The sequence below is a fragment of the Chiroxiphia lanceolata genome, chromosome 9, assembly GCF_009829145.1.
Source record: "Chiroxiphia lanceolata isolate bChiLan1 chromosome 9, bChiLan1.pri, whole genome shotgun sequence".
Taxonomy (NCBI): Eukaryota; Metazoa; Chordata; class Aves; order Passeriformes; family Pipridae; genus Chiroxiphia; species Chiroxiphia lanceolata.
The window spans coordinates 4,986,938-5,007,382 of NC_045645.1; the positions used below are offsets into that span (position 1 = coordinate 4,986,938).

The 20,445-nt window shown below is 41.1% G+C and overlaps 1 protein-coding gene across 4 annotated transcripts in view; it reads right to left on the reverse strand.

Moving 5' to 3' along the window:
- Window positions 1–480: 480 nt before the first annotated feature.
- The window catches only part of GPBP1L1 (GC-rich promoter binding protein 1 like 1), a 31,238-nt gene continuing 11,273 nt past the window's right edge, over window positions 481–20,445 (reverse strand). For 2 of the 4 annotated variants that reach the window (XM_032696201.1, XM_032696202.1), the window contains exons 2-12: window positions 16,027–16,906; window positions 15,065–15,179; window positions 14,652–14,781; window positions 14,000–14,283; window positions 11,232–11,304; window positions 9,916–10,109; window positions 7,478–7,618; window positions 3,762–3,920; window positions 2,902–3,026; window positions 1,933–2,035; window positions 481–1,673 (exon numbers count right to left, since the gene is read on the reverse strand). In XM_032696201.1, coding sequence (XP_032552092.1) covers window positions 1,527–1,673; window positions 1,933–2,035; window positions 2,902–3,026; window positions 3,762–3,920; window positions 7,478–7,618; window positions 9,916–10,109; window positions 11,232–11,304; window positions 14,000–14,283; window positions 14,652–14,781; window positions 15,065–15,124 — 1,416 coding nt within the window. In that variant the 5' untranslated portion in view covers window positions 15,125–15,179; window positions 16,027–16,906 and the 3' untranslated portion in view covers window positions 481–1,526. Of the gene's footprint in view, window positions 1,674–1,932; window positions 2,036–2,901; window positions 3,027–3,069; window positions 3,284–3,761; window positions 3,921–7,477; window positions 7,619–9,915; window positions 10,110–11,231; window positions 11,305–13,999; window positions 14,284–14,651; window positions 14,782–15,064; window positions 15,180–16,026; window positions 16,907–20,445 lie in introns of those variants that run through there. The other 2 variants (XM_032696203.1, XM_032696204.1) reach the window with 2 other exon arrangements.

A 20,445-nucleotide genomic window follows, 5' to 3' on the forward strand; every position in this document is an offset into this window, starting at 1 on the left:
GCTCCCTTGAGCCCAGACGCAAAGATTCATGGCTAAACATTACAATTTTCTTACACCTCAGTCCTCTCTGCCTGGCCAGGAGTGGACTAAAAACCACACAGGCACAACCTCGTGTGAAACCCCCTCAGCTCAGCAGGCCCAGGGTTTTGCTCTCGCTCTGCAACTCCATCCAACCCACTTGCAAACACTGCACAACACCCGAGCGCTTTCCATTCCAAAACCTTTGTGCACAAGCTGAACTTACACCAGACACTAAAATAGCTTAGGCCACAACTGAGTTGTTTGTAAAATTCTTTTTAATCTAATAGAAATGTTTTCATGAATTTTTAAAAAAGATTTCAATGAAAACAGCTTTGGATTCAGACATTCCCTTGCCACGTTGTGAACATAAACAGCAGCATTGCACTAGGAACAAGTGACACCGACCGGTTGAGCTTCACCATTTTGTATGAAGCGGAAAAAAAAAGCAAACTGCTTTAGTAGGAGATAATTTCAATTATTTTCTTTTTTAAAAAAAAAAACACCCTCAAGCATGGGCTGTCATCTCAGCATCGTTCTCCCTCTCCCTTCTTAAAGGAAGAGTTCAGCTCCTGCAGTCTGAGCGCTACAGCAATGTTTGCCAAGTGGAAATATAGAGTGGGAGAAGAAACTGTTTATCCCCAGTGCTACTGAACCCCCAGAGTTTCAGGTCCCTTAGAGGAAAGCTCTTCTTACATAAGAAAGACAATTAGAATTGGCAAACTGATGCAAAATATTTATTCCAAGTTAGTTATTTTTGATGCAGTAGTTTTTCCCCCTCATACAGACTCAATGTGATAGTCACTTTTTAAAATCTGTAAATAATGTTATCAAAATAATCTTAATCTTTGAAATCTCACAAAAAATTTATATTTTACAATCCACCCTGAATATCAAGGCTGCAAGAAGAAGAACACAAACAATTCCTATATCCAAATATTTTACAGCTGTACCCAAAAAAAAAAAAAAAAAAAAAGAAAACCACAAACGCCTGGTTAAGTGATGAAGCTCCCCGAGCCGCCAAAAAAAAATAAAATAAAATAAAATATCCATGTTATTAGCATTAATTTAACATAATTAGAACTTCAAAAGCCATTTTGTCATCGACAATGATTGTTTTAGCACACCGTTACCGCGCGGCACTGGGCAATGCGGCGGCACTGTTAGAAGCTTGTTGTTGCAGAGATCAGTCAGCCACTTGTGTCCTGCTCACACGACTGAACTTGTGCACTGCCCCACAAGGGATTTCTGTCAAAATTTGCTAGCTGCACAAACTTCTAGTAAGCATTAGGGCAAAACCAAAAGAAAAAGCTAAAGAAGCCAATTTCTCTCTTCTTTGGGATACAATCATTTCCCTTGTGCATGAAGTATCAACAACAAAAGAAAAAACTGAACAGACTGGAGACAGAATAAACTCTGTTTAGTTTATACAACCCCAAACACGTGTTGAACTATGAACTGAGTTTATTGGGTTGGTTTTATTAATTTTAATTTTATTGTGCCCAGTTTCAGGCATCGTCATCTGACGTTTCGCTGCTACTAGTTTCTGTGTCTGAGTCCTCAATCTTTGTCTTAAAAGTGCTTCTCCAGTGGAACAACAGGCTGGAGCCGCGGCCCTGAAGAAATCCATTCTTCCCAAATCCATTTCTTCTTCGCTGTAGGAATGAAAGCAAGTTTTAAAACAAGTAAAGTTGTGGGCAGTAACTGTCCCTAACCATGCATGGACACAAATTACATATTTAACTGTGTATACACATGCTCTGCTTGGATAATGCAGAGCCATCAATTCTACTACAGTCTCACTTCAACTCTTTGCCTTCCTTGAACATCCTTAAGAATGACCCCACAGAAGACTTGTGCATGAGAAGGGAAAGGGAGAAGAGCAGTCACAAGTGGCAAGAGGTGTAAACATACCTGCTCTGATTTAATCTGGAACTCTTTGAGCTCATCCTCCGTGAGGGGAAGGTAGTTTTCATCATTTTCAGGATATTCCTGCCATCCCATTTCTTTCAATAACCTGATTGTGGAGAAAATAAAAGGGGCGTGGGAACTTAAGCAAGGGAACAGTGGCGAAGGAGAGAACCCTTTGTATGTGAAGCACGAGGTTTTTGTACTAAATCACCCTGAATTCACCAGGGAATCTTCTCTATCAGAGACCATTTCAACAATCTTTTGTGTTTACCCAACATTTTTCAATGTCTTTTACAAATATTTAACCATCAGCAGCCCTGTACAATGGGTACATAACCAGCCTGGCGGAAGGCAGGGATTTCAAATTCCAGCCCAAGGACACTGAAGGAGGACATGAGGCAACCAAACCAGTATCACAGCTCAGGATCTCCCTAAACCTCACTATCCGCTCGCACCAGATGCTCACAGTGCTTACTCACTGACGTGAGATACAGACTGAGATACCAGGCAAATATTTTCTTAGCTCTCCTCCACTTCTGCAGCATGTAAAGCAGCACAGGAGTATTCTAAATGCAAACAAAGTGTGGTGTGTGTGTCCTCAAACCATTCCATTCAGGACACCTGCCTGTAAATTAACGAGAATCACACCAGGTTCATGCTGACTCCCAGTGTGGGCAAGTAAATATCTAGGCAGCATTAGCACATGGGGATGTGGCACTAGAGCAGCACTGGAATTTAATTACAGACCTTGGTAAAACCTTGGCTCACCTGACACTGGTGTCTTGTTTTACTTTCAATAAGACCCCGCCCAGTCCAGCACTAGTTACAAAGCCCACACACCTCCTGCTCCACACACAAAGCTACTGCTGCTTCCCAAAACCAGAGTTTTCTTTGAAATAATTTCCTTCTCCTCACGCAGCCCAAGGACTCAGCCTCCCTCACTTTAGAGACTTTATTTCGCCATTTACTCACCTGTGTTCTGCTTCCAATGAATGGGAGAGGTTTTCCCCCTCCTCTGGCAAAGGGAGAGAAAGGCCATTCTGATGGCAATTCTCTTCCCAGTTTTCCTTTGGTTCTGGTGTGCTGTTGCTCTCCATCTAAAGAAAAATAAAAGCATCACAGTGTGCCAAGAGAGCACAGTTCCAAGTTCAAGCTTCTGCCTTTGAAAGTCCAGCCAAGCCTTTCACCTTGAGCCTGTGTTTTTTACAGAGCCTGACTGATAATGGCTGCAGCAATTTGTACCTGGCTGTGACAGGACAATGCAGGATGAAGGACATTTGGTGGACTGTGCTGAGGGAATGAGTGCTGGCATGACAAAGCCATCACCAGGGGCTTCAGAGTGACAGCAAGAAAACTATGCGAGTTAAATGCTTCTAAGGACACGCTTTACAGACACATTAAGGCACAGATTTATGCATTCAGGAGTCTGGTCTGAGCCTCTGAGGCTTAAGCCACAATCCTGCCCCTTTCACAAGCACAGAGTTCTACTTTCCCATGAATGTAGTTTGATAAGGAAGTTGGAAAGCAAAACAGAGATGTAAAAACATGGTATCGTTCCACTCCTTAGAGAATCCTTGCAAAAAATCTAGATTACCTTCAACATCTGTGACCTTCCCTTCCACCTCATTTATTACTTATCCATTTGCATTTCTGTGTTACAGATCTCCCTCCATCACAGTGCTGTGCACTGCATCTGTTGGCACATGTGCCAGACCAGAGGGAGTCATGCCTTTCCTCCTCCACAGCCCTGAATTACATACACCGCTCGGGGCTTTTTCAGTCCCCAACTCCTTAACTAATAATGATCACATATACAAGGACAGTGATCTTACATCATCCAGCTTGTCACATTCCCTGTTCTCTGTTATCTCCCCATTTCTATCATCTTTCAGGGCCTTCAGGAATTCGCTCTTTTTATCAGTGGTCCGGCGCATCAGCTTCGTCAGGCGCGAGGAGCAGATCTCGATGGGAGGGGTGGTGCTGGAAGGACTCTGCACAGGGGAGGGAGAACACAGACAATTAAAAACTGTGTTGCTGCAGAGTTTGTCTTCAGTGTCTGTGCTTACACCTTTCAAACAATCATCAGTTCTCTGCATGGCTATTAACCCCTCAAAAACCTCCCAAGCTAATGTCAAATTCCCACTAAAATACTGATGGGTGTTGCACATTCACTTCTTCCCTTACCAGCACACTGTTCTCCCATCTATCATTATCAACTACATTTCCCCCCCACCAGGAGTCAATTCACGTGGCCATATTTGTTTTGTTCCTTGGCAATATAACTCTCCCAAGCAAGCTGGAGCCTACAACAGAACATTAAGGCAGAAAACTTCATCCAGGATTCTTGCCCTACAAAAATTAACAAATTAAGGAGATTAGCCTCAGTTCAAATTTGTGTGTTAAGTCATCCTGACAGACTCTACCCTGAAATTAGCTATGGGGAGGTAATCTCCTTTGAGGGAGTGGTCAGGTCACATCCTTAACTACCCACAACTGGTGTGAAACAAGCAGCCACAGCCTCGGGATCCTCCCCTGGAGAGCAGACTGCCAACTCCTTGCTCCCTACACTCAGCCCAGATGGTTCAGTGTGGAGCCAGACACAGAACCCTGGAGCCTGTGGGAAACCTGCTCAGCTCGGTGCACGAATCCAAGGAAACCCCCCGTGCTCTTCCGCAGGGTTTAAGCTTCCTTAATTATCTGGGGCTGTGAACCAGGCACACGGCACAGCAGTTGCCCACTGGCAGTTCCCCAGCCGTGATCCTGCGACAGGAGCATTGCTAACCAAGGTCAGCTTTCAGTTTAATCTGTTCCATGATTTTGACAGGACACTCAAAAGAAGACTAAGAAAACATTATGTGAAATTTCCTGATACCTTAACCTCCCACTCATGTATAGAGTTCATGTCTGGTTACTCTAAAACAATGAGGACTTTAATAATTATTATGGACACCTGACACTAGAATCTTCAATGTAAAATTACTCTCTTCCTTCATATACTTGCCTTTTTTTTTTTTTTTTGGTCAATATTAAAACTAACATTTCCCGAAGTCTGTAGTGTTTTTCTACCTACACACTTTTTTAAGCTGGGGAAGAAGGTTGCAATTTCAGGCTCTTCAAAACAAATCTCCTTTGCCAAGAATTTTTATCACACTCGCCGTGCTCTGAGCAAAGATCAAGGGAACTAGAACGAAAACAAGGCAGCAACTGCTGCTTGAATTTCTAATGCCTGTTGCACGTGAAACACTGGATTGAAATAAAACCTTCAGGGAAATGCAGGTTGGAAGTAATGCCTTGCAGGAAACATTTCTCAAGCAGCCTTCTTGGATTTTGCCTAATTCAACACAGTAAGGAACAAATCAGCAGTTGTAACAGACTTAAAAAGTGACTGTGACTAACAGGATAAAAAGCCAACACAGTACTGAAATTAAGCTCTCAACAAGACAACTAATTTGACTGCAGAGACAAAAGGTAACAGTGAACAAAGGAGACTAAAATTAGATGTCTTCCAGTAACTTGGAATACTCTACTTGAACTCTTTGCTAGTGGCTGTTTTAATCTTTAATAAGCTGTTGAGGTACTAAAACTTAATTTATATGCATTAGGGGAAGACAGTTATAGCTAAAGTTTAGAAACAACAGATTTCTGAATGGGAATTAATTTCACCTCAGTTCTGGTTTCACGTGTAACCTTCTGTAGAAGGGTTATGTACGGATTGTGGCAGTTTTCTGTTTTACAGAACATCCTCTTTTAGCACTAAAGGAGTAGAAGGAATCATTTTTGGCATCTTTTCTGAAGTAAGTTTAGCCCTTTGACTGAAACATCAAGGCATCTCTCAGTTTTTTAGTGTTGCCTTTTTTTATGGTTTTTTTTTTTTTTTTTTAATGAGAGCACTATGCAACACCCCAGATTTGTTCTGAGGTCAGTCTATGTATCAGGGATGGCTACTCTTACAGAAAAGTAATCCTGAATCATTTTAAGAATTCTGACTGTATTGTAACTTAAGTTGTCTTAGGCTGGCTTGTGGGGACATGGGGCCAGTGATAGCTGGTACTCTTTTAGTTTTCAACACACTGTGTTCTCTTATGAATAAAGGTGCTATTTTCACCACTTCTGCAGGAGGGGCATTACCTTTCAGAAACAAAACCCCAGAGATTATTTGTAGTAGTCCTGGGGAGCCAGGATTACAGTACTATGTGCTGGCCACAGTCACATATTTTCATACTGTAAGTCTCCAACAGATTCAAAGAAAAGCATCTTACAAGTGTTCAGTTTTAGTCAGGAGGAATTTTTAAGCCCTTTTTGTTTAGTTGATTGACGCTGGTAACACAAGAAGCATTCCAGAAAGTCCTGCTTGCTCTGGGGAAAACCCAGCTGCCCACCTCTGCTCTCAGGTTAGTACCCCACACCTTCACTGACTGAAGCTTCACACAAGACCTCCTTGGGGGGGTGGGTGAAGGAGACACTTGTGTGTATGATACAAAGAGAACACGCCCCTCCCTATCTGCTGAGATGAAACCCTGTTTAAGGTGTCCATGCTGTGCTGTGCATTACAGAAAAAACAAGGCAGCACAGAGAACTTGGTCTAAAGACAGACAAAGCAAGGCAAGGAAAGGAACACGGTGTAAGATCTATTTGTCAAAGTGACAGGTGCCTGCTTGTTAACTATTGCCTTTAATGACTGCTTGTACACTCAGCTGTGGCTAAGGCAGGGAAGTGCAGGCTGCTGCAAAGTAAAGCCTGTAAAGCAGAAAATCATAAAGATAACAAGGCTTTATTTTATAAGTAGTATTTGTAAAGAAACAAGACAAATACACAACTAAAAAAAAAAATCCCACTTCTACACTTAAAACGTGATCACAGTAATTTCAAATGTTGTGAATCATCATCACAGCCTGTTTTATTTTTGTTCTTTTTTTTCCCTTGTGTTATGTCACACTTAGTGCTGAAATATTAATAGATTTGTATTTAAGGTTCTCTCCATACTTCAGACCAAAACCAGGGGCGAATCAGTTTCAATCTCAGCAGATTGCCTCCTTCCAACACCAAAATTAGACACTGTAGCTGAAGTCACATGTACACATGTTAAACTCCTTCAACCCCCTCAGAGCTCACTGCCTGTGCTGTTGTTTCAGAGAAAGGAAATTAGGCAGATCACCTTCCTTCCTTCTTTTCCCATACTGAAGAGCATCATGGGAATCAATTTACCTATCCATTCACATCAGTGCTTGGTATCTGCACTTGGATAACAAACACCAAGTCGATACATGTCTAGTTACACAACACCTTTTAAAGCGTTAGTACTTTGGGGTTTTTTTTTACTGTAGGGAAATTCTAATACATTTTAACAGAGACCAGTGGCTTTACAGCCAGGTAAACCACATTTTTATTTCTTATAGTGTATCAGAGATGTGCCAGAGAACGTACAAGTGAGTCATCCCTCAAGGGTGCAAAGGTAGGTACTATGTACAGAGAGGGCCTTATCATGTCTGAGCTACAGTAGGTGACAGTGATAGAAGCTCCCACCCTATCCCAAATCCCAACCTCTTACCTCTTTGGGAGAGGTGAGGACTGAGCCACTTGCCAGTACCGCTGGTTTGGTTACAGACACTGGACTGGTAAAGGCAGAGTCACGGGTGGAGGAGAGCGAGCCTGGTTTATGTTCATTTCTGTTGGCTTTCCATGGGCTCGGCTGCATTGAAGAGAACATAAAATACAGGGCAGTTAAATGGCAAGGCACAAGTAGGGGTTGTTTGCAAGTAGTGAAATAAATACAACATTATGTTGGCCGTTGTATGAAATTTTTTTCCTCCCTCTCCAAGAACAGTCTCAACAAGTTTACCTCAACCCCCCTCATTTTTCCCCTGGAATCTTCTGTTTTCCTCAAATCACACACAGTTCTGCTTCATGGGTACCACCCTCCAGCAAAACACCATTAAGAGCTCAAAGAGAAAATCCAGCATTTCCCTTCATTAATTGGAATCACTTCCAAGTAATGCAATTCATCCCACAGATGGGAAATAATAAAAAAACCCCATTAAATTCATATTTCTTAGGGGAACATCGCATGCCATAAGGAAAAGCCTCCAGTCACTTGACAGGAAGTTCCCCTGTGCAAGGAAGAAGCACATCAGGGACACATTTCTGTCCAGGGTGAGAATTCAAATTATTTATTTCCCAGGGTTCTGAAAGTGTCCATCACTGCACTGATTTAACAACAACAACAACAAGAAAAAAAAAAGGAAAAAGAAGGAAAAGCAGCCACTTTGTCATAGTGAAGGAGGAATTGCTGTTTTGCTCTGGATACTCTCTGCAGTATCCCTTTGAATACACACTGGCCATTTGGTTGAAGAGCAGAGACTTCCAAGATAAGTTTTTGTTGCTTGGAATGTTATTCCTGGGCCTCTCTTATCAGCCAAGGACAAACACTGAGAAGTGAGAGTCTTTACACAAAAGTTCCTAACAAGAAACTTGTATTGAGTAGCACAAGAAATACACCTATCAGAACATTAAGATATACAGGCTCCTTTGACCCCTTGGACTTCTGAAGCCAGCTTCAAGTCACTAGTAAAACAACTCATGCACAAATGGGATCCAGTTCAATCTGAGATGCAACAGATCTTGCAATCTGCCAGCAATGAGAGCAGAGGCCACTATTTCAGCATGTTCTCATGGGTTACTTTATTAATTTTTAAATAAATACATCACTAGGGGAGGCCATTGGCATTACTCTTCAACTTAAAAACAAGAGCATCCTGCATTATCAAGGGCATTCACAGCACCGATTACAAACATTCCCTTCAAACCCCCAAAATATCCTGATCTGTGCAATACTGCCTGTACTAAAATTAGGGTACAGTATGACTATGACAGAAAGTTTCTCTCTGCAGCTCTGGGGTTGCACTGTTCGATTCCCAGCTCTCCCGCTGCTGTTCTCCCAGCTTCCACAAAGGGGCAGCTCAGACAGACCCAAAGACAGACCCCTCCTGCTTTCCTAGGGAGGCTGAATATGACCTTCATGGATTGCCTGACTGTGAGCTATGAGCCATCTCAACCAGCCAAGAAAGCAAGCACTTGTTCCAGTGCCACCAGTTCTCTTCCTTTCAAAACTACTTGGTACAACTTAACAAAACCATTTTTCATTCAGTTTTCCTGTGACAGTTTTCCAATACTGCTGACTTTGTGGGAAGGAATGTTTTGACTCCTCTGCTACTTTATGCACTGCAATTCCTGTACAGATTTCTAGAAGTCTTCAGAATAAATGCATCCTACCACAGCTGCTTTATGGCCGTGTCTTTAAGAAAAGCATCAATGCACACAGTTTTTCTGGCCAAAGATATGCTGGTATCTCACCTTTTTGTTTTGCTAATGGTCACCATTCCTTAACAAAAGCACTGTTGATGACACCAGCAGGCAATTCTTCCCACTGTAATCCCTACCTCCAAGGAACACCACACTGCCCCAGCAATCACAAACAAAAAAATTACTTGGGTTTTTTTCAACACTCCTATATTTCCTTCAGTAAAAGAACTACAGCCCTCCTTACTTTTCTAGGTTGTTTTTAAGGCTCAACTAAATTACACCTGAATTGCAGGATGTTACAATCTAATCTGATCTTAACCCCAATTGTGTTCTGAACACATCAAAGTAGTGTAGCCCAATAAAGATTTTTCAAGATAGTCACGTGAATAGTTCAAGCACATGGCAGCACACATTCCACCTCTCCAGCATTGCCTGTTTTGTCTTACTAAGATAAGGTTTTGTCTAATGCATGAGAACACACCCAAACAGACCTCAGTGTAGTCAGAGGTTAGTCCCTATGGACAAGACCAAAAGGCACTTTAACAGGGAACAACAATTTTAGTAGTAAACAGACCTCTACTGCAAAAGCCACTACCCCAGAAACGATTGAATTCCAAGTCCTGCTACTTGTTGGGGGTTTGATTCCCTTGATCTGCAGTTCACTAACTTGGTTGGAACCGCCTGTACCTTGGAAGGAGGAGCTGCAGGTTTAGGAACCAGATTTTTGTAGACACTTGGGACAATGGTGGTGGCTTTGTTGCCATTTGCCAGGTGAGAAACAGGTGATGTAAATGCAGCTGAGAAGGCGGCGGAAGGATCCTCTTTTGAAACCTTTTTGATGACCAGCATCTTGGTAGGTTGCTTGGCACTAGGGGGGTTTTCTGCAAAAACGAAACAAGAGATTCTGAAATACAGATGTTCAGTTTCAAAACAGCTTCAATGCTGCTCCAGTTCCTCCCCTCTCCATCTTAAACATCACACATCTGATTCTGACACTGCTATCGGCTGCTCTTCCATTTCAACTCTGAGCAAAGATACTGCATACGGATGTCAAAGTCCAATCTTTTCTCATTTAACCACAACAGCTCCCTTGATGCTGAAGGGAAAAAACCCACAGTGACATCAGCTAACAGCCTTGCACCATTCTACAGGAATCGAAACGGACATGAGCATTTTTTGAGCAACCGTGGATCAGCTTTGTTAATTCACTAACACAGCAAAAATACATTGCATAACTTATACCTCAAAAGACAAAGTGCTTTTACAAACAAGCATCATTAATGGTTCTTGGGCCAAATCAGCACATTTCCAGGAGCATAACAATTTAAAAAAATAGTAATAGTGATAACAGGAAAAAGTCCCATAAATTAGTTTTTGAGCAGAACAACAGCTACCTGACAAACATGCAAAAAGAATACAACCAATACTATGGTCAGAAGTGGTTTTGAGTTTCTTTTGCATTTGTACTATTTACGGTATCTAACCCAAGTAGATATTAACAAACATATTTAATTGCTAGAGCTGGTACCTTGTTTCACTCTTTTTTTTTTTTTTTTAAAGGCACAGACTCACATATCACATCAGGATCAAAAGCAAGGCTGTTCTGAGTTTAAAAAAAAAAATCAAATGCAAACCACAGAATTATGATAGTTTTGCTGTATTTCTAATATGAAGACCACAAGTCAGGAACTAATGTCTAGTTCACTCCAATCTGCTCTGCCCTTCAAGAGACGTCTGTGTGAAATTGTAACTGCAGCACGACAGGAAGTGAAGGCAGAACAGCGACACTGCTGCCCACTGGCAGTTCTTTTATGACAAGACAAGCACAGTCTCAAGTAGACAAAAAGGCCAAGAGATTAGTGAAGATTGTGGGAGGAAAACAACAAAGGACAGAAAGCGGCAAACTGTCTGCTTCACTTAGTCTTTAAAGTATCTAAACATTTAAACACCGGTCACAACTTTCTGCTTCAGCATCAGCATTCTGTACAGTGACCTTTACCTACCCCATACTCCAGAAGGTGTCCCTAAAGGTTTGTTCTGGTTGTTTTGTCTTCCAGCTTCTGGATTCAAAGATGGCTGTAAAAAGACAATGCAAATGAGTGTATTGTTCTCTTGTATATTAACAAAAATATAATCAGTACTAACATAACATTATGTTTCTAGGAACCCAGAGCACAGCTATATTTCTCTGAACAGCACCTGAAGGTGGAAGAGAGTGCTTTGTCACAAGATATCTAAAAATCAAGTTTGTATTCTCCTTGGTTTCTGCTGTATTTCCAATGGAAATATCAGAGGGTCCAGGATAGGCCCTTCACTCTTCTATTACAATTCAGTAGATTCTACCAACCAATACACACATAAAAAATTTAGGTATTTAGTCAGCAGATCAAAAAATAAAATAGAATCCACCTTATCAGTATATGAAGAATCTAGCCTCCTTTCTCAAATATTTTAATACAAGAACTATGCATCAGCCAATTAAAAAAAACCCACCAAAAGCAATACTAGATTCCTAATGTAAAGGAATACATTTACTGACAAAAAAAGCGATACATTTAAATTTTTGTTAAGCTTCACTTTTTAGGACAATCCTGCACGCAGGCTCAGTGCCCTCTGCAGACTTACCTGTGATTCAGCATCAGAATTCAACTTAGTGGAACAACTACGGACATGTTCAAGCTCAAAGCAGAGTACAGAAAATCTAAACATTCAGTGACAAGTGTTTCTGATTAGCTATTCCTCTTCCCCTGTCCCAAATAACCCCAGTTCAAAATACAGCCATCTTTTTCCTCTTTGTAATGAATTCTTCATATGTCAGTTACTATGGTGACAGCATAAGTTTCTAATAATGAGCATCTGAAAAAGTAGGTATTCCTGTTCTTTAAGAGTTAGGAAAAAATGTCACACCATAGCATAAATTCCTGCCTCAGTCCCTAGAAATTCTTCTGTTTCAGAGCTTCATTTTTTTAGTTACTGGTCAGATTTACAGCAGGGGTGCTCACAGCACAGGAGAAGTTAGGTCTGCAAAACAGGCTGTTAGTCTTTCAGGACAAGTGTTGCCATTGTCAGCCAGGCAGGCCTAACAGCTACATACTTAACCCCAGCATACAGCAATTTCACCACTACGGCAAAGACAACACAGGAGTTATTAAACAAAACTTGCTGCTAGCCAGGATGTGGTATTATCATCTTAAAAATGGGGGAAACAATTACAGAAGAAACAGCCAAGTAGTTGGGGAAGGCACTAGTCAAAGAACTGGAGAATAAAGAAGAACATGGAAGAAGGATTTAGACCAAGACAGACGACAACAGTGCACAGTTGCAACTGTTGCAATATTTCTATATTTCAACGGGTTTCTGACAGTCAAAAGCACAGGCTTACAGAAATCTTGAATTACAGTATTATTAAGAAATCAGGTAACAGAAATCCGTGTTCCAGCTTCATTGCTGCTCTCCGGGTGTTAACCACCCTGTGATGTTCCTGCTTTCAGCAGAAGCAGCTGAACAAGAACATGCAATCACTTCCCAGGCACTTCACTGGAAAAAAAACCCCAGCAGCTTAAATCAAACTGCCTCCTGTGGCAATTTAACTGTAGGCTCTGGATTTTGGCCTGAAGCAGCTGTGGGCATTCACACACTTCACTCCAACTTCTAACTTCCCGAACAGAAGCAGTGTCAAACTGCCACAACAACTTCAGGTGTAAACAGCCTTCCAGAGACAAATGCTGAATAGGACAGCAAAAACTTCATGCTGATGATATGCCACAAGTGTGCAGAGTATCACCAGAATCTCTCATTACAGGAGGCAGCAACGGCTTTAGCACTGAAGGTGAAGACAGAAGAATTGCATTAGGTGAATGGACCAAATTGCCAGCACCTTACAGATGATATTGTCCCTATCATACTGGTCAAGCTGAGACAGCAAGAAACAGATGCAAAAGAAAAAAACACGGTCTGATAATAAAATCCTCTTCAGGGGTAAGGAAAAATAAAATTGAATTGAAAAGAGAAAGCAGAAAAGGTGCACACGTCTCAAAACATCAGCATTAAGGAATGTATGTGGTAAGGATAAAAGCTGGAAGTCCAAGTACAATTTGATAAAGCTTGAAAAACTAAAGATATTGCAGTAAAAATAGAGCCAGGATATGAGAGACTATCATACTGATAATACCACAGGAATCAGAATGCTGAATAAGAAGAAAGTTGATGAACTGGAGATACTGATGGAAGAAATGGCTCGAGAAACCCCGATGCACAGATTAATGCAGAGAGAGGAAACAGCTCTGATAACAAAATACTGTTCCAGAAGATTCAAGACAGATGGTTGCAAAGGTCTGAACATGTTACGAATGAGCTTGGGAAGGTTATCACAAACACCAACATGTACCAGAATACAGGAAGACTGAAGATAAGCTGAACAGATGTATTTAGGAGCAAAAAAAAAGGCTTTGTAAGCAAAGCCACAAAGTCAATCTACTCAGGTTTTGCTGAAGACCTGGCTTGTGTGTTTACAATGCCTTAAGTTTACAATAACCATTTGGCAAAATACATGTGCCAAAACCCACAGTCCAACAGGTCATCAGGTCCTGAGGACTCTGGGTACCAATTAGCATCCTGTCAGCGCTGGAATAATTTTGTTAAACTTGTTGTGACCTCAAACATGGAATGGAATGCAACCCTAGGTCCTCACCACCTATCAATGCTAATAAAAATGAGATCTGAAAAGCCACTTCTCACAGCTGCCACTTCTAGTGAGAAGCTAGACACTTACAAAGTCTTCTTCCTCAAACTGCAAATGCTCTTTGTCTTCCTTCTTCTCCTCCCTGGATTCAACAGGCAGCTTTTCTTGAAAGGCGGAACTTTTCCGAGAATGGAAGTTGCCATTCCAGTGGCGATGAACTCCAGTTCCTCCTCCTCCACGCTGGCTCACACCATCATGGCCCCGTGAGGGACCATGCCAGCCAGGCTGACTGCCAGAAAGCCCAACATGAGCTCCTTTAGAAACACCAGAATCTACAGAATCATGGCGGAGAAGGGACGGCTGATGCCAGCAGTCTAAACAAAAGGAGATAAGGATGCAAATAAAAAAAAAAAAAAAAAATCAACACAGCATGCAGAACACTGGAAATATCAAGCTGTTTTGTTGTTTAGTCAGTGTTTACTAGGTAACTACTGAGCTGAACTTATTAAGCTACTGTGTGATTGTATCAGAAAACAAGCTACACAATGCACATACAGCTACATGAATACCCCTTAAGCCCTGAGTACATGGCATGGGAGAAGAGAGTAGTACAGCTTCCTTATGGGATGTTTTGAAAAGGTACATTTTGGGAAAACGTTGTTTATATCCTGCAGAATTCTCCATTCTGTAGAACGTTAAAAAGCGTTTGCTCTCGGGCTGCGTTTGGACCCTCCCCACTCACCTCCTGCAGTTCGGAGGGGCCCATTATTGAAAAATCCATCGGAAGAGTTGTGTCTCCTGCGGCTCACGCCGAAGCGGCCCTCTCCCCGGGGAAGATGCTCTCCATGTTTCTCAAAGGTGGCTGCAGGGGACTGCAGAAAGCAAAAAGTGATGTAATGAAGCATTCATTTGGACGCCCCAGGAGCCTGTCAGTCCAGCAGCGGCATTTTGTTAATTGGAAAAAAAACCCAAACAACACCTCACTAAACCCCACGAGTTTTCCACATTTGCATTGATTAACCACCATCAAGAAGCATGGACCTGATCAGAATGGCACACAAATCCACAGATCTCACACAGAATCAGAGAGAATCTAACACACTGATCTTACCAGTGGTCACAGCTGCAAAAGGAGGAGATCTGTATTACTGTTACCTTGGTTGACTGCGGTGTCGAGAAGTTAAGCCAGGCAGGAACAAAGTCATGCTGCGCCATTTAGGTCCAGTGTCTCCCTTCAATAAAATGAGGCATCAAACCTCATGGCCAGGATCTGTAAATGAAAAGGACACTCCCCGTCATCTTTTCCAAACTGAAATAATAATATAATTTCTCTCCCAAAGCTTGTCCTACGCAAACAGGAGGGGAAAAGTGCTGTAGTTTTTCATGTCACACTTGAGGCCCTTCTTTTTCTCAAGCTGACTTTGTTCCTCTGATTGAAACAGGTAAGAACTTCAACATTCCCAGTTACTTCCTGTTTACAATTAACACACCCATGAAGTTCATGATAGAATGGGCGTGGAGGTGGGAAGAAAATGGAACAAACAGCACAGAAAAGCCACACAATGCACAGACCTGTAAAATCACGACATGCCAGAATTTGGGGTATAATCCTTCATTGCCCCATAATCTACAAAGGGGTGATCACTGCATGTTTTACTCCAGAGGCTGTAAATCAAGTATGACAAATCAGTGATGTTAAGAGACATCCAGAGACCTGAAAGACAACCACACCTCAGCTCCTGCACCCCCAAAGTAAAACTGTATCCAGATCCACCAACTCCCATGCACCAGGGAATATCCCACGCTGACACTGCTTCCATAGCGAAGAAAGCAGATGATGAGGAACAGAACACAAGCTGCTGGAAGGATCTTAATGGAAGTTCAACTGAAGACCAGCAGAGGTGTCTCACTGATGAATCCAAAATCAAATTGTTCTTTCCAACATATCATAGCAAATTTCATGGCTCAAAATGAGGAACATTTCACTGCTCTGTATAACTGAATTCCGCCTTTTTGTGGAAGGTTCTCCAATTTACCATTTTGCTTTATTTTTCAATTTTATCTATGAACAAGTCAACACTGTATAAGCAAAAAAAGAAGTACATATGATCACTAACCCTGAGTTTGGGCTCTGCAGTCCAATGTCCTCAGTTTGTGTGCTTCAGTGACCTCTGGGTTCCTTCCTTCTCCAGTATTCTGGAAGGCCAGCCTTGAGGCAACAGTGCGTCTCAAAGCAAGAGCACGAGAGGCCGCACTTCGTGCCAACTGTGCCCTTCACCCCCTCAGCTGCTCATTTTAACCTCTCTTTGCACTCTCACTACAAAAAAAAGATACCTAAGAAGGTAATTTATATTTAAAAAAGCCACGCCCACGTTCACCTCATTAAATTTCCTCTGGTTGTGGTAGTACAGAAGTCAGCCTTTACATCACAAAAAGGTTTGTCAAGTCTGCATGACAACATTCAGAGCAACATCATGGTTAATACTGAACACTCAAGGCTGCTGGACAGTTCATGATCTGCAGCAGATCAACCTAAACACTCTGGAAAAAGGATGTTACATAAAAATGTTTGCCCTAAATGCAGAGATCTAAACAAGAAGCATCTGCCGAAGTGATCTTAAAATATAAACTTCATTTTTATCACATACATCTGCTAAAAAAAGGTAAAGTATTTTAAAAAAATGAATGTTGGGATATACTCTGGTCTTCTCGTAACTTGGTAAATGCTCCACAGAGCTAAGCACTACTTGATATAAAGCTCAGAAGCAGGCACAAATATTTTCCCTGTTTTTCACCATTTACATGCTGAAACATAGGTCACATGAACAAAAAAAAGCCAGGTCCAAAAATAATCTCTTCTACTCTATTTTTTGTAGACTGGGTGCTGCTTATTAAGGGACACAATTATTCCACAAGAGCTTCTTGTTCTACAGTGGAGAGTTCACTTCTGGGTCATAGTCCTCTTCCATCAAAGAGGGGAGACAGGAACTGTAGTCACTATAAAAAACAAACAAAACTTCATCAATACAAGTGGCATAAACATGACAAAGTATGACTAAAGAGAAGAACAGAAAGGGAAACAGAGCAACTGTAGTGCAAGTGCCAAAAGCTTTTTGATCTTTGATCAAAACAGAACCTGAAATAATCTAATTAAAAAAAAAAAAACAAACCTGAAAAGGGGATTTTTATTTTTAAATGAATCACTTCCCAGATTCAGTTCACAAAAGGGCAACAAAAACAAGCTGAATCAGAATAAAGGGAAGAGTGGAGAAACTGCTTGCAGCCGATGAAAGCGATTGCACACTTCATAGCAATTTTAAATCCTGCTGCTAAAATGAGACTCTAGGCAGCAGGTAGGCTTGGCCCTTCCACAAGCCTCATCTCTATGTGCCCCTATCATTCCTCACCTGCTCCAATACAGCCAGACTCCCCTCTCAGGAGGATGATGACAGTAATACAGCTGGGATTCCATTAACTTCTCCACAGAAAATACCACCACCACCAAAACCTGAGTTATTCTGCTATGACCTCTTTTTCCTTGAACCATCTTACCTAAGCAGAAGCAAATAGATAGTTTATTGCTCCTGAAACATCTGAGAAGTTTTATTACTGTTCTGATGGCATCAGCTATTTCTCAGGATCCCTTCAGGTGTGCCTTATTATGCCTTTATATTTGACTTATCAGAGTTTGTTTTCTTTGTTTGGATGTGGTTCCACTCTTTCATCGGTTTTGGTTTTCATTGCACTTATGTCATGCCTTAAGTATGTGGATTTTTTAAAAGGAAGTTTTTAAGGTGATTTTGATCAGCGCTCAAAATAAACACCACACAGGGAACAGTAAAAGAATCACCACCTTTTATCCTCTGAGTCATCCCCTCTAATAAATCCCCTCATTTTCATGTTATTTTTTTCGTTTCTGAAACTTGATGTTACTCTTGAGTAGAGGAGTTTGGAAAGATGGAAACACTTTTGCACCTAAGCTGTGAGCCATGATCACGTTGCTGGAGATAAAACAAGAACAAGCAGCCTCACAACCCCTAGGAACTACCAGTCTCCAAGATGAGGAGAAATCAGAGTGGTCATGGCCATACACAACATTGACCTGGGAACCTTCTGAGCAATCCTACCCCATACCACAAGCTATGAAGTGTCACACATTGCACACAACTGAAGTGCTAATCTATAAAGACCTGGTTTTATATCAAAGGGTAATTTTTTATTGTGCATAGGGACATAATGGAACATCTGCTGCAGACAGAACAGACTTCCCATCATGCTGAAAATCTGTACAGGTACAGAACTTCTTTAGATGTGACCTTCTGAGGCGGCTACCAAACATTTGAGCAGTAAGAAGATAAAACAGGGACAAAGTCAATGCAGTTGACTCCATTTAAACAAGATTCATTACTTTCTGAATAAATACGCTTTTCAGAACAAACTGTAGAGCAGTTTGGCCCTGTCAAACTATTAACAGAAGTCATATAATTTAAGAAGTTGATTTAATGAACCTTGAGAACAATTCACAGCAATGTGAAAAATGAACCTAAAGAGAGCAAAGCCCACAGAGCGCTGTTCTCTGGATTTAAGGTATCTAAATAAACAAACACAGAATTACAGTTTTGAAGTAAGAACCAGGTCTGAGTACACAACAAAAATAAACCCACCACAGAAGTACAGTACTCAGGCTCCATTCACAGAAAAGGTTCCCAGTACGTTTGGAAAGGGTAACTGAAAAGAAAGCACATCAACAGCTTGCAAAACTTGTGTTGCTGCAAGGCTTCCTTTTATATTTCAGCACAATCAAAACCAAGGTGAAACTTGTTGTAAAACTGCAACCACCAATTTTACAAACGATCTTGCAGAAGATTTGGGTCTCCTAACCTGCTATTTTGATGTCACTGTGAGTATGAGTGACCAGGGCAGTTCACTCGGCAGTGTCTAATGTGCATGTAAGGCAGCTCCTAGTCCTGTCTCCTTATTTATTAGAGGCACATTCACCACTCTTCAGTCACAGCCTTCCTGGGCATGTACAAGCACAAAAAGAGCAAGGGATGCAACATTCAAATGCAATACTTCTTGCTAAAGCAAAAACCTTGTTGGATGAAGCGTTGTAAACTATACTAGTATTGAAATCCTTTGGTCTCTGGGATTATCCCACGTGCTGGGTTTTACAGCCCCCTCTCACACACACTCTAAATTCTGTCCAACACCACATGTGCAACCTACCTGAGACCATTCCCATAGCCTCCCACACTGCTGACAACAGTAACACCACAAAATCATAATGGGCAAGGCCCAAAGTCTCTCAATTCCCTTCTCTGACAACAACCTACAATAAATTCTTGAGAAAAAAAGTGCAAGAATAAGAGTAAATAGCATCAGGACTCCCAGGATACTTTCTTAGACTTTTAAGCCAGAGTCTGTACTACAGTTTATCACCAGTCAGATCTTCTATGTAAATCTTTTCAGTTGCTTTGTTTTTAGACACATTTATAGATTTTTGCCTCCCAAATGAGAGTGGGCACAGTTTACTTGTGCTCTGTGCAGAAGTCAACTTGTGGCTACAAAAAATGTCAGCCTCAATTCAGTTGGATATTTTCTCGTGCCAGCAAAGTGCCCAACCCCGGTCTAAGAGTTTTTCATGGTACTCATGGTTTTATACAAGGCACACAGACTCATCAAGTCATCCCTCTTCCAAACTAAGACTATTCATGGAAGCATTCTGAAGACCTCTAATCATCCTTACTAGCCTTTACCATGTCCTTTAGACACAATGTCACCAAAATCGTGTTCAAGATTTGGGACCACGGCCCATTTATCCAGTGACTAAACTGTACATTTTTAAACTTTTCTTCCAAATATCTAATCTTGTTTCTTTTTTTTTTATTATTACTACACAGAACTCAAATGACCTTTGCCAACTACTCAGTTCTTCTCATATTACATTTACAGTTCAATTGAACTGATCTCTGCTTCACTGTGGAAAACACAAGGACAAAGATCATCAGTAGCCACTCCCAACTCCAGGAAAAAGGAAATAAAAGTACTTGTCAATGTAAATTTAATTAATTCCCTCTGAATTCGAATTTGAAATATTTCTGGTAATACAAACCAGAAAAAAAAAAAAAAAAGAAAATACTACTACTACTAATATCACTAAATGAGACATTCCCTAAAGGAATACTTCCTTTCAAAACAATGAAATCTGCATTAATGAGCTTTGGTGAAGAAAAAAAGGTTGTCTGTCAACTGTCCCACAATATTGTTCCACTGATCAAAATGAGTGTTTGGCAAGTAATCTAAGTAAAAAAAATAAAATTAAACTCTGTATTAACACTTGTGTTCCACTTGTCAACAGTTCTAGTTAACCTTTACAAATAATTTAAACTATCATTTTTTACATGCAGCATTAAAAATGTCTTAACTGTTACTTCATAGCAACCTTTTTTCATAAGATTTTATTGTTCCAAAAGTACGTTTTTCCCTTGGTAAATGCTTAACTTTCATAACTTAATACCCTTCACTGTGTCATTTTG